Here is a 14125-nt window from a genome sequence, read left to right as displayed (position 1 = left end):
ACACGGAGAAGTATATAGACTCAAATGCAGGAGTTTATTCACTAAACGTGAAACACGTATTCAGAATTCACACTTCACGTGTTTCATCACATATAAATCAGAAACATGAATAAACTGGAAGCGCACAAAGTGCATGAGCACGCAGGGATCTGTATATCTAACAGAAAACACAAAGTGAAAAACAGAGGAACTGAAACACGGCTTCCGAGAAGCTCAGAATGAAAACACAAAACGACTCGGTTACTAATGTAACCTCGGTTCCCTGAGATAAGGGAACGAGTATTGCGTAGCTTTACGCTATGGGGAAACTCCTTTTTTCCGAATACTGAAAACTTTTATATAATAACACAGTGCTACTGCACAGCCAGTATAGTGCTGAGACTTACTCACACGCTATTGGCTGGTAACTGCACAAACTTATGGCAGAGCGGCGTAACTGCGCAAACCAATCGGTGCGAAGCCCACCATGCTGGGCCAAAAATGGGCGGGGCATCTGCCTGTAAAAGATGCTTGATTTTGCCATAGAGCAGCTGAATCAACTCGGGGAACCAAAGTTGGGTCCGCCAGAGAAGGGCCACTAATAGGTCCTCTGATCCGCTTTATGACCTGAGGGAGGAGCGAGACTGGAGGAAAAGCATACAGGGGAAGGCTGGGCCATTCGTGGGCCAGCGCATCCCTGCCTTTCGAGAAAAATATTGGGCAATGAGAGTTGTCTTCGGAGGCGAAGATGTCTACCTCTGCCTTCCTGAAAACACTCCAGATCATTTGAACCATTTGGGGATGGAGGGTCCATTCCCCTGGGGACACGTTGCCCCGGGACAGCATATCTGATTTGCACTCGCACAGAACGCCCCATCCTGTGTTGGAGGTGTAAAGACCACCCATTGGCCCAACGACGGAAATCCAACGGACCATTATCCAAGGGATAATGCGTGTATGTCTTTCCAGCGCTCCAGTGAAGTTCTCTTAAGTTATTGGAATTTAGCCTGAGCACCATGCCTGGGGGGGAACCTGTGGTTTCAGCCAGTACTGCAGGGGGCGCATATTTCAATTCAATTCAATTCAAATTTATTTGTATAGCGCTTTTCACAATACATATTGTTTCAAAGCAGCTTTACAGAAAGTGCATTTCAGAAATGTACATAGAGAAATACAGTTAGTTAATCATGTATTGATTTAGGGCATAAACATATCGCCAGCGTCGAGTCGTCTCTTCACGGGCGTCGAGTCGTCTCTTCACGGGCGTCGAGTCGTCTCTTCACGGGTGTCGAGTCGTCTCTTCACGGGCGTCGAGTCGTCTCTTCACGGGCGTCGAGTCGTCTCTTCACGGGCGTCGAGTCGTCTCTTCACGGGCGTCGAGTCGTCTCTTCACGGGCGTCGAGTGTACGCTGGATAGCCACGCCCTCATTTGGGCTGAGTCTATAACTGCACCCAGCTCTGACCGGGAAGCAGAGAGCTCTTGGTTGTGTTTATTCTGAGTCCCCTGCATTCTAAATGGCTGAGGAGCACAGATCTGTGAGAATTCAGTTTCCGCCTCCGACTGGGCCAGAATGAGCCAGTTGTCGAGGTAGTTCAAGATGCTATTCCCATTTGTCTCAAAGGGGAAAGTGCTGCATCCATGCACTTTGTAAAAGTGCGTGGGGCCAGAGACAGCCCGAACGATAGGACTGTATACTGGTGAGCCGCCCCCACGAATGCGAATCTCAAGAACGGTCTGTGACGGGGGATTATTTGGATATGAACGTAAGCATCTTTCAGATCCACTGAGAAGAACCAATCCATCGGGCGAACCTGCGCGAGGATTTGTTTCAGAGTTAACATCTTGAATGGCCATTTGATAAGGACTTTGTTCAGATGTCTGAGATCTAGGATGGGCCTGAGGCCACCGTCTTTTTTGGGAACAAGGAAGTAGCGACTTTTCCAGTAAGCTCATCACTTCAGCGTGGAGGACGTGAGACATGTTGCTCTTCACCGAAGTGTGGATTATGCCCACGAATCGGGGTGGATTGCGAGTGAATTGGAGCGAGTAACCTTGTTCTACTGTGTTCATAACCCATCGTGACACACCAGGGATGGCTTTCCATGCCTTGGCCCGGTTGACTATGGGTTCTATAGTTTCGAGTGGCGGCGCGCTGCATTTGTCTTTGTTCATTTCAAATATCTTGGATTATTTTCAATCCTACAGACCTACTATTAAACAACCGCCAGCACAAACAACCGACCCTCCAGACACCCCCTCGGGACCCCCCCCCCCCACACGGCCTCCCTCACCAGCCGCTCGACATCCCAGGAAAGGGACCCCACCACCACCTCCCTGGAGAGAATGGTTTCAGGGGCCGTCTCCCCCCCCAGGATCCTTGAACAGACTATACAGTGTGTCAGGCTTAACATTTTTGGAGCTCAGCCAATACGAGAGGTAGAAGTTAAACCGCCCAAAGAAGAATGCAAAGTCGGCCTGGCGAACATTTAACCTCTTGGCCGAACGGGCTTGCTCTAAATTCTTGTGATCTGTCCAGACCAAGAAGGGCTGCGCTGCTCCCTCCAACCAGTGACGCCATTACCCCAGAGCCAGCCTGACTGCCAGCAGCTCCCTGTTACTTATGTCATAATTTCTCTCAATGGGGCTCAGACGGTGAGAGAAGGCACAAAGGGTGCACCTTCCCATCTCTGGGGAACAGCTGAAACAGGACCGTGCCTCCACCGACATCGGAGGCATCCACCTCAACAATGATTTGCCGTTCAGAATCTTGAAGACAAGGAACAGGAACAGAGATGAAACGGGACTTAAGAACATCAAAGGCCTCCTGAGCCTGAGAATTCCATCTGAAAGGTACCTTAGGAGAGGTGAGTGCTGTTAAGTTTGCAGCAACCAGGCTAAAGTTCCGGATGGATTGCCTATAGAAGTTAGCAAACCCCAGAAACCACTGCAGTGCCTTCCGGAGAGTCAGGGGTTGGCCACTCAGCCTTACCTTAGCGGGATCGGCTTTGATCTTTGGGGTGTTGTAGGCTGTCTTCCACTCATCCCCTTCATGTATCCAGATCAAATGGCAGACATTATGGAGGTCTAGCTTGGTAAAGACACTGGCTCCCTGTAGCAACTCAAAAGCTGATGACATCAGAGGCGGAGGATACCTGTTTCTCATGGTGATGTCATTTAGACCCCGGTAGTCAATGCGGGGTCGCAGGGAGCCATCCTTCTTAACAACAAAGAACCCAGCCCCAGCGGGCGAGGAAGAGGGATGGATGAGGGCGGTGTTTAAGGATTCCTGAATATACTTGTCCATGGCCTCTCTCTCAGGACCAGATAAGGAATACAGACGACCCTTGGGCGAAGAAATTCCTGGGAGGAGATTGACTGATAAAAGACAAAAAAACACAGCAGATCAGACCAAAGTAATAGTATAGGCCTATTTATAAAGCAATGTTAATCGACAGCCTTTGTCACTGTTTAGAATACTATAAAATAATATACTGTCTGTCTCATTCTATCATATCTATGATACGACTGATGTTATGAAGTAAGTTTGTCGTAAAAACATGTTATTACATGTCTTTTGTTAGACAACAGGTTTATGAACTCTTCACATTACAAGTTTGGACAGATGTTTGACGCATGTTGCTTTTTCAAATTAACGTTATATGTGACTGAAACTTGCAGTGCTTTCAGAGATGGAGCAGCATTTACTACTGATCACAGAGCTGCTCTTCACTAACATACTTTGCATACATTTATTTGACCAGGAATGAGGAAGCTGCTTAACAGACACACCTGTTTTACACACGTCACTCAAACATAGAAGCAGGACACTATTTCAACCCAGTTCAGGGAAACAGAAACTGAAGTATTGTTGAGCTGTTGTGTGTTTGTGTCTCTCTGTATTCATGCAGTAAAATGGCAGAGGCCAGATTTTCTCAGGATGAGTTCATGTGTCCAGTGTGTCTGGATCTTCTGAAGGATCCAGTGACCATCAACTGTGGACACAGTTACTGTAAGATCTGTATTACAGTCTGCTGGGATCAGGAGGATGAGAAGAGAGTCTACAGCTGCCCTCAGTGCAGACAGACCTTCAGTCCAAGACCTGCTTTGGGTAAAAACACCATTCTGGCTGAACTGGTGGAGAAACTGAAGAAGACTAAACTTCCTGCTGACTGTTACGCTGGAGCCGGAGATGTGGAGTGTGACGTCTGTACTGGAAGAAAATACAAAGCCGTCAAGTCCTGTCTGGTGTGTCAGGAATCTTACTGTCAAACTCATTTTGACCCTCATGAGGAATATCACTCACGTAAGCCACACAAAGTGATTGATGCCACTGGACTGCAGGACATGATCTGCCGTAAACATAATAAAGAGCTAGAAATGTACTGTATCACTGATCAACAATGCATTTGTGTACGGTGTAAGGAGAATGAACATAAAAAACACAAAACTGTATCAGCTGCAGCACAGAGGACTGAGAAACAGGTATGAACTTAAAGAGATTGTATTAGCAAAAGTTAAAATTCTCTCTTCATTTACTCACCGTCATACCGATCCAAAACGGTTTGACTTACTTTCTTCTGTGGAATTTAAAATATGTCATTTTGAAGAACGTCTCATCTATTTTAGTCACACATTCACAGCTCTAACCTCAAAAGGAGACAAAAAGAATCTAAACTTCAGCAATTTAAAAAAATAAGTCAGCTTAATTGTACTGAATGTGCACTTGTAGTGTTCCTCAAATCTCTAATCTTTAAAAATGGGACTTGCAGATAATATAATGTTAATCACATAAAAGGCCACTTACGAATAAAGTAAATGAAATAATGCTGACACTTTGGCTTCATATTTGTTCATAATCTTTAGTCTTATGTGACATTTCCTGTTATTGGTTTGTCCTCTAGACTCAGCTGAAGGAGACTCAGATAAAGCTCCGTCAGAGAATCCAGCAGAGAGAGAAAGATCTTCAGCAGCTGAGAGAGGCTGTGGCGTCTCATACGGTGAGTCTGGAGAAGAAGAGAAGTTTATGAAGCCTCAGTTAGGACTCTCCTCCTTCAGTCCCACTGAACTCACTGAGTGATTGTGATGTGTGTCCTAACAGCGCTCTGCACAGACAGCAGTGGAGGACAGTGAGAGGATCTTTACTGAGATCATCCGCTCCATTGAGAGAAGCCGCTCTGAGGCGACACAGCGGATCAGAGATCAGGAAAAGGATGCAGTGAGTCCAGCTGAAGAACGACTAAAGCGACTGGAGCAGGAGATCAATGATCTAAGGAGGAGAGACGCTGAGCTGGAGCAGCTTTCACACACACAGGATGACATTCATTTCCTCCAGGTAACAGAGATCTAGAAGAACAGGATCATAGTGGACTAACTTTAACCATATTTAAAAGATGATAGAATTTAAAGATGTAATTAAATCCTACTTAAGTGACTGAAAAACACTCTGAAAGTTCATCTACTTGCATTTAATGTAAATTTAAATTATAATACATTCATATAATTGCAAATAAGTGTCCGAAAACATTACTCAATCTACACTTGAGCATGACTTTTGCAAGTATATTATTTCCATAATAAGTACATTTTAAAAGTATGCCAAAGTATTCTTCTTTTCCTCAAGGAGTGCAACTGACAAACACTAGAATTTGTATCATTAATGCCATTAAATTAATATTATAAGAAAGTCTCTGATTGTGTGAAAGTGCTGGATTGATGCGAGTCACTGTTGACTCAAGTGAACAAGAGCTGCACAGATCTGATAGTAGTGCAGGTTATTGAGTGAAGTGTGGAGCTGATGAGTTTTGATTTCTGTTTTCTGTAGAGTTTCCAGTCTCTCTCAGCACCTCCTGAATCTACAGATGTGAATGACGTTCCCTTCAGTTCTCTCTCCTCTTTTGATGGCGTGAGAGAATCTGTCCGTCAGCTGAAAGTCAAACTGGAGGATTTCTGCAAAGAGGAGCTCAAGAAGATCTCTGACAGAGGTAAAGTCCTGGGCCTCGTTTATAAACACGTGCGTAGAATGATACGAAATGTGAATGTCCAACAATTTAAGGAATGTTACTATAATTTATAAAACAATCATATGGACAATCATTTCTCGTAATGTTCGTAAATGCATCACAGTTCAGCTAAACTTCAAGTCCATAGTGAACAAGTGCATCAACTTCACCTACAGAACGCCACAAAAATCCCTGGATGGTTCAGAGGTTTGGCACTCATCATCATGGACAAGCATATTGATATATACAGTGAGGAAAATAAGTATTTGAACACCCTGCTATTTTGCAAGTTCTCCCACTTGGAAATCATGGAGGGGTCTGAAATTGTCATCGTAGGTGCATGTCCACTGTGAGAGACATCTAAAAAAAAAAAAAAATCCAGAAATCACAATGTATGATTTTTTAACTATTTATTTGTATGATACAGCTGCAAATAAGTATTTGAACACCTGAGAAAATCAATGTTAATATTTGGTACAGTAGCCTTTGTTTGCAATTACAGAGGTCAAACGTTTCCTGTAGTTTTTCACCAGGTTTGCACACACTGCAGGAGGGATTTTGGCCCACTCCTCCACACAGATCTTCTCTAGATCAGTCAGGTTTCTGGGCCGTCGCTGAGAAACACGGAGTTTGAGCTCCCTCCAAAGATTCTCTATTGGGTTTAGGTCTGGAGACTGGCTAGGCCACGCCAGAACCTTGATATGCTTCTTACAGAGCCACTCCTTGGTTATCCTGGCTGTGTGCTTCGGGTCATTGTCATGTTGGAAGACCCAGCCTCGACCCATCTTCAATGCTCTAACTGAGGGAAGGAGGTTGTTCCCCAAAACCTCGCAATACATGGCCCCGGTCATCCTCTCCTTAATACAGTGCAGTCACCCTGTCCCATGTGCAGAAAAACACCCCCAAAGCATGATGCTACCACCCCCATGCTTCACAGTAGGGATGGTGTTCTTGGGATGGTACTCATCATTCTTCTTCCTTAATGGAATAATGACCAAGAAGTTCTATTTTGGTCTCATCTGACCACATGACTTTCTCCCATGACTCCTCTGAATCATGCAAATGGTCATTGGCAAACTTAAGACGGGCCTTGACATGTGCTGGTTTAAGCAGGGGAACCTTCCGTGCCATGCATGATTTCAAACCATGACGTCTTAGTGTATTACCAACAGTAACCTTGGAAACGGTGGTCCCAGCTCTTTTCAGGTCATTGACCAGCTCCTCCCGTGTAGTTCTGGGCTGATTTCTCACCTTTCTTAGGATCATTGAGACCCCACGAGGTGAGATCTTGCATGGAGCCCCAGTCCGAGGGAGATTGACAGTCATGTTTAGCTTCTTCATTTTTCTAACGATTGCTCCAACAGTGGACCTTTTTTCACCAAGCTGCTTGGCAATTTCCCCGTAGCCTTTTCCAGCCTTGTGGAGGTGTACAATTTTGTCTCTAGTGTCTTTGGACAGCTCTTTGGTCTTGGCCATGTTAGTAGTTGGATTACGACCTCAAACAGGTGCATCTAATTTAGGATAATAAATGGAGTGGAGGTGGACATTTTAAAGGCAGACTAACAGGTCTTTGAGGGTCAGAATTCTAGCTGATAGACAGGTGTTCAAATACTTATTTGCAGCTGTATCATACAAATAAATAGTTAAAAAATCATATATTGTGATTTCTGGATTTTTTTTTTTAGATTATGTCTCTCACAGTGGACATGCACCTACGATGACAATTTCAGAACTTGCAAAATAGCAGGGTGTTCAAATAGTTATTTTCCTCACTGTATATATATATATATATTGATTTAGGATAAAATCCAAGATTTGTGTTTTATAAATGAGGCCCCTGGAGATTCATTTGCTCTCAGAAATGAGTCCAACATCGTCTAATATCATGAAGAACATCACATTAGAAATGTGTGGAAATGGATGAATTTTATCATATAATTTCTCTTCACACTGTTCATGTCTGTTTATTTCCACAGTCACATTCACCAACATTAATCCCAAAACCAGGAACAACTTCCTACAATGTAAGTGACTAAGAAAGCTGACAAACTCTGAGTGTGTTCATGTTCTTCCTGTAGAAGCTGAAAGAAATCATGATTTATGAGTTCAATAATTGATAATTGAAAAGATTATCAGTTGTACTGAGACACTGCTGATACACTGAATATTAAGTCATGAAGAGTTCAGATACATTAAAAGAAGAGACAGATTCATAATTCCTGATTCTGATGTGTTTTCTCTCCATCAGGTTCCCATCAGCTCACTCTGGATCTGAACACAGTGAATAAATGCCTCCGTCTGTCTGAGAGAAACCGAGTGATTACTAACACTATCACAGTCCAGCCATATCCTGATCATCCAGACAGATTTGATTTTTGGGAGCAGGTGTTGTGTAGAGAGAGTGTGAGTGGACGCTGTTACTGGGAGATTGAGTGGAGTGGGAATAATGGTGTGTTTATATCAGTGTCATATAAGAGCATCAGCAGAAAGGGAGAGGGTCATGAGAGTTTGTTTGGAGGGAATGATCAGTCCTGGAGTTTGTACTGCTCTTCCTCCAGTTACTCATTCAGACATAATAAGATGGAGACTGATCTTCCTGCAGTGTCCATCAGCCGTAGAATAGGAGTGTATGTGGATCAGAGAAGAATAGGAGTGTATGTGGATCACAGTGCAGGAACTCTCTCCTTCTACAGCGTCTCTGACACAGTGAGCCTCATCCACACAGTCCAGACCACATTCACTCAGCCACTCTATCCTGGGTTTTATGTTTGGTCTGGATCATCAGTGAAACTGTGTTGATGCATCAGAATAGACTGTAGAGAGATTTTACCTGTAATACTTTGAGCTGCTTGATAAATCACAACAGTGAGATGTTGTAGAGTCTCTTATTTTCTCTTCATCACATTATTATTACAGCTGAACTTCTGTCACTGAAATAATATAAGAACAAATGTGTGTAATAAATCCTCATAGACAATAAGATGTGTGTGTGTGTGTGTGTGTTTGTCCCTTTCATGTTTCACATTAGTTTTTTATTATAATTTTTTTTCTTTTTTATATTTACAGATGTTTTTAACAGTCAGGTGAATGTACTGAGTAAATGCTATACAGTGCATCCGGAAAGTATTCACAGCGCTTCACTTTTTCCACATTTTGTTATGTTACAGCCTTAAAATTTATTAATTATTTTCCTCAAAATTCTACGAACAAAGTTTGTTTGAAATCTTTGCAAATTTATTATATTGATTAAAAATAAAAAATTAAAATATCACATGTACATAGGTATTCAAGCACCAATATATATATATATATATATATATATATATATATATATATATATATATATATATATATATAAAACTAACGTTACAAATACATGTTTTGGGAACATTCCCAGAACGTTCTGGGAACCTAAATGTGTTAGCTGGGAACTAACAACAACAACAACAACAAAATAAAATAATATAATATATATCTTTGTTAGGGTTTATACATTTCGCTTGGTAAAAAAATCGTTTTACTTTTAGCACCTTTACTTTCACTTTTATTGTTTTCCCGCGTTGAGACCCATTGAACATTTCCTTATCCGTCTTTTTCCATAATTAAAGTCTCAGCGCGCGCTCTCCTGCAGGAGTCTCTCATCGCGGGCGCTAGAGCCGTGACTCTTATTGTGAAATATGTTTTTCACATGTCTCTCAAGCTCAGTGTTTGTCTGGACTCACTCCTGTAACACTGCCAAACACAGGTTCTTTTACATCAATGTTTTGGTCTCTCGACAGGTAGGGTTCATACAAGGCTTTTTGTATGTATTGATGCTCTTTGCTGCAAAGCAGAATAACAGGGAAAGCCTGCGACGTGCAAGTATTTCAAGTATTACTCATGATCTGCGAGTGTAAATAAACTATCTTACACTAAGTTATGGTTATGAATATTACGTTTTACTTCATTCAAAATATATGCGCTTTTAAAACAGCGTTGATGCCAGAGAGTCAAGACAACGAGTCAAAGATTGAATTCTGTAATGCATAAAAGATAAAACTGTTTGCAAATGAAAAGAAGAAACGTGTGTGTGTGTGTGCGTGTAAACATATAAAGCCAAGTTGCATTTGCAGACGAATGCTTCTAGGTCTTTTGTCAGAACTAATTTTACTTTATTGTATAGTTCATCACATTGACTTTGTACATGATCCACCACAATATGTCAACCAGAAATTTGTACAATACTATGCCCCTAATTTTAAATAATATATATATTGGTTTATTATTTAAAACCAAATTAACAAAAAAAAAAAAAAAAACATTTTAATGTGAAAACAATTAACTTTCACATTTAATCCTCAGATAATCTTCACAATGTCAAAACCTGGAGAGGAGAAGGTCTCTGAAATATCTCCCGTCTTATTCCTGGAATCCAGTGGACATTCAATGCGCTTCTATGTGAGACCCGGTCCAACTAAAACGCAGCTTTACCCTCTGATATCTAACGGAGGAGGCATTTTGTGTCGGAATCAAGAGCCCGGAGCCATTTTGCTGGTCGATCCGGGCGACGTGACCAGTGCGATGGTGAGCACTGGGCAGACGTACATCTCTACGAAGTTCATCCGAGATTGTGCAGAGCAGAACCAGCAGTTGGATCGGGACGACTATGTGATCAGCGTGGGACCGTCTGTCCAGACGAGGATGGCTGCCCGTCACCAGGGAACTGGACGGCTGAATTACTCACTTGAAGACGACGCCGCTATTGTGAAGTTCATGGAAAAGCGACAGCATGAAGCCAAAGGAAACCTGGTTTGGAAAGAAATGGAGAAGCGGCGTGTGACCGACCACACCTGGCAGTCCATGAAGGATCGGTTTCTAAAGCACCTTCAGCATAAGCTCACGGTGAAAAGTCCCTCTAAAAGAAAAGCTCTTTTATTTACTCAAAGCCCCTTATCGAAGAAGAAAGGGACTCAGACCTCAGAACCCGAGGCTGATACTGATACCTTACGAAAGTCACCTCAAAAGTCCAATGCTGTGTCGGATTCATCTGAAACGCTAATCTCCACAGAGTGTCCAACTGTTAGGACCATCCCTCCTCCTTCTCCTGAGAGAGCCAGTTCTCCTCCAGAGGCGGCCAGCGAGTCGCCACATGACCGTCAGGACGAGTCCCGTGTCCCGGTCCAAGAACAAGAAACTCCAGGGCCGGAAATGTCCAAAAGTCCTAATTTAGACGAAGATCGTGATGGACAAGACATTCTAGATGGTAGCATGTTCATTCAAACTCCAAGGCCGGAAATGTCCAAAAGTCCTAGATTAGACGAAGATCGTGATGGACAAGACATTCCAGATGGTAGCATGTTCATTACATGGTTTTATTTATTTGCCATGTTGTTCCTCAACAAGCTTTGTCCATAAACCTTCTTCATTTTACTTTACTTTAGGATCTAGTGAACATCCAACTCTCAACAAAACAAAACAAACAACCTGCAAAACCTCCACAGCTGATTCTAAGAAACTTGGGATTCTTGCAAAAGCTGCGAGAGAATTCGAGGACTCGGATGTGGTAAGATTGAACAATATGAACCCTGACTAGATAAAGCTGATGGATCAGTGACATGAAGCTCCTTTTATTGTGCAGATCTATTATTTAAAAATTATATTAAAATTTGATTCGCCTATAATGAATGAAATTAGTTAGTTTGACATAGGATTTTATTATTATATCTTATATGCAGTATTGGGCAAAAGTGATTTTTGTTTTAAATGATCGTACATGTTTGATTAAATCATAAAAAATAGGAGGAAAATAGGAGTTAAATATGAGTTTTAAATATGAGGGAAGAACAAAACTTGGTTATGGTATTTATCTGACAAAATTATTTGGCAAAAACTGCAAGCTACAGGTTTTACTATGCACAAAAAAAAAGCATAAAAAAAAAAGCATACATTGACTACAGCATAATCAGTTATTATTATTTTGTTGGTTCTGTTTTGTTTTTGCATACACAATTTCTTTGTATGACAGCTTGGGCAATTATATCCACAGAATTTGTTATGTTTCATTGCGTTATCATAAAACAATTGACTCCAAGCGACTATGCAATGTGCTTACAAAATCTCTAATAATTATTACTAATCTTAATAATATTGGTATAAATTTTGAAAATGTCAAAAGTTCCCAGACCAGAAATCACTTTTGGAGACTACTTAGTCTCAAATCTTAGTAGTCTTATCATCAAGTCTTAGAATCAAATCGATTCCAACAGAAAAGTTTGTGTTTATATATAATATATGTGTGTGTATGTGTATTTACTGTATATACAGTACACACATATATATTGTGTGTGTATATATATATATATATATATATAAAATATATTAAAAAATATATATATCACCAAAGTAATGTAATGTGACCAACAAAGTCATGTGGTGCAACCAACATGCAGGGAATAAAAAAATAAAATAATAAAAGAGGTAATTATGTTATATAGAGAGGACACCTACAGACCCCTTGTGAATATTTGTCAATACGTTTCTAACAATATCAGAGAATTTGAGCTTTTTATTAGTCAAAGTTAGTTCAAGCTGTAAAATGTCATGTGGTACAACCCCCCTCTACTCAAAAAGTAATTGATCCCTCAAGATATTTACGAAATAATTCCTGCTATTTGTAAAGAATTATATTTTTAAAATTCTTTTGAAAATAATGGTTACGATCTGTAAACTGACATGTATTTAAAGTGTAAAAAAAAAAAACCTATTTTTTTGGCGTATGCACCACATGACATGAAACTTTTCTTGAAATTAGTATGAAAGTGTTTAAAAACCATATGAAACCAACTTGAATTGGTTTCAACAATTTCTTAGATCGTTTTAAACTAGATTTTTTTAAGAGTTTACTTTATTATGGACTTTGTTTTTTACTTGTCCAAAATACATTTGTAAAATGATCGTTTTTCAGCGTTTCAGCTTACACAAATCTGTAATGACTTGAACGTATTTGCGCAGATGGATGAAAGTGAAGAAGGCGAAGACCCATGTGAAGCCCCGATCATCGAGCCCTCAGACGCACAAGAAAGTTCAGCGTCGCCTGCAACATTTGCCAGGGAACCAGAAAGCCAAGCTGAGCACCACGAGGAAGCCCGACAGGAGTCAGCAGCACCTGAGGAAGAAGAGCGTCCAGAAGCCAGTTCCACAACGTCCAACGCACACGCATTCATGTTCGACTCCGAGTCACGGGAACCCAACCACAGCCAGGCCAGAGGAACGCCAGAGGACACTCTCTCCAGGCTCCTGGTGGACGTCAGGGAACAGGTCAAGACCTTGATGAGAGAGAGTAAGAAAGACCTGGTTGAGGTGACCAAGGCGCTGCTGAAAGCCAGTGGTGACCTTGCACGTGCTCGGGTGTATCTGATCGACGGGTACGAGCAGGAGATTCACGGGCCGCTCTGGACTCATCTGGATGACGAGGTCCTCCTGTTGGCTGATTCATATGAACTTGAGCAGCTTCAGTCGAAATTCGGAGAGGAGGAAGTGAGCAGGAGAAGAGCCTTCCTCACGGCTGGCAAAAGCTGAGAGGATTTGGTGTTGCTTGGTTTAACCCAGTTACAACATCACTCAGTTTGATATTCTCAGTTTGGTACAAGTTCAGTTTTATGTTGAAAAGTTCATATGAGAATTTTTGCTGATAATTACTTTGTTATATATGTAAATTAAAGTATTTTCCTAACCGATTGTGCATAATTGTGTTAAACGCAATATTATCCAACAAGTTTAAAACACATTTACATACTTATACTTTCTACGTCTGTGGATCTTATATTAAATTAATTGTAATCTAAACAAATCTAGCTTTTTAGGATTATTGGAAAGATGTCGCAGCCTAGTTTCGGGCAAAAGTGTCATCGCTAGAGGGATTTTAGGGGCCCCTGGCTTTCGATGGGCCCCGCGATTTTGACAGAGGGTAAAACCAAATTCATTTGTATGTTTTGCATGTGGGCGATACATTTCCCAGTGTAGGTTTCGCAATGGGTTCACGTTGGCCACATGAAGTTGTCGGGGTTTACCAACAGAAAGCTGCTTGGATTGAAAGTGACTTCTGTGTGAGCGTTGCTTCACGCATCACTACTCTATTGATAATAGACATTTAAATTTTCACAATGTG

The 14125-nt window shown here is 41.5% G+C and overlaps 2 protein-coding genes across 4 annotated transcripts; both read left to right on the top strand.

Moving 5' to 3' along the window:
- Positions 1 to 3665: 3665 nt before the first annotated feature.
- LOC311294674 (tripartite motif-containing protein 16-like) lies at positions 3666 to 8957 on the top strand. Its single transcript, XM_084415676.1, has 6 exons — positions 3666 to 4462; positions 4882 to 4977; positions 5079 to 5312; positions 5802 to 5961; positions 7956 to 8003; positions 8228 to 8957. The coding sequence occupies exons 1-6, from the start codon at positions 3893 to 3895 to the stop codon at positions 8776 to 8778; spliced, it is 1659 nt and encodes a 552-aa protein (XP_084271802.1). The 5' UTR covers positions 3666 to 3892; the 3' UTR covers positions 8779 to 8957.
- A 674-nt stretch (positions 8958 to 9631) lies between these two features.
- On the top strand, positions 9632 to 13795 carry terf2ip (telomeric repeat binding factor 2, interacting protein). Of its 3 annotated transcripts, none has more exons than XM_084415674.1 (4): positions 9632 to 9724; positions 10321 to 11308; positions 11400 to 11521; positions 12970 to 13795. In XM_084415674.1, exons 2-4 carry the CDS (start codon positions 10333 to 10335, stop codon positions 13534 to 13536), a joined length of 1665 nt encoding a protein of 554 aa, XP_084271800.1. In that variant the 5' UTR covers positions 9632 to 9724; positions 10321 to 10332; the 3' UTR covers positions 13537 to 13795. The 3 variants fall into 3 exon arrangements, with proteins under 3 accessions (XP_084271800.1, XP_084271799.1, XP_084271801.1); XM_084415673.1 differs by having other exon boundaries at positions 9632 to 9758; XM_084415675.1 differs by lacking the exon at positions 9632 to 9724 and adding an exon at positions 9757 to 9871.
- Positions 13796 to 14125: the final 330 nt, after the last annotated feature.

This window comes from Rutilus rutilus, assembly GCF_951802725.1.
Source record: "Rutilus rutilus genome assembly, chromosome: 8".
NCBI lineage: Eukaryota > Metazoa > Chordata > Actinopteri > Cypriniformes > Leuciscidae > Rutilus > Rutilus rutilus.
The sequence above is the reverse complement of the archived record's forward strand: the minus strand, read 5'-3'. Positions and strand labels throughout refer to the sequence as shown.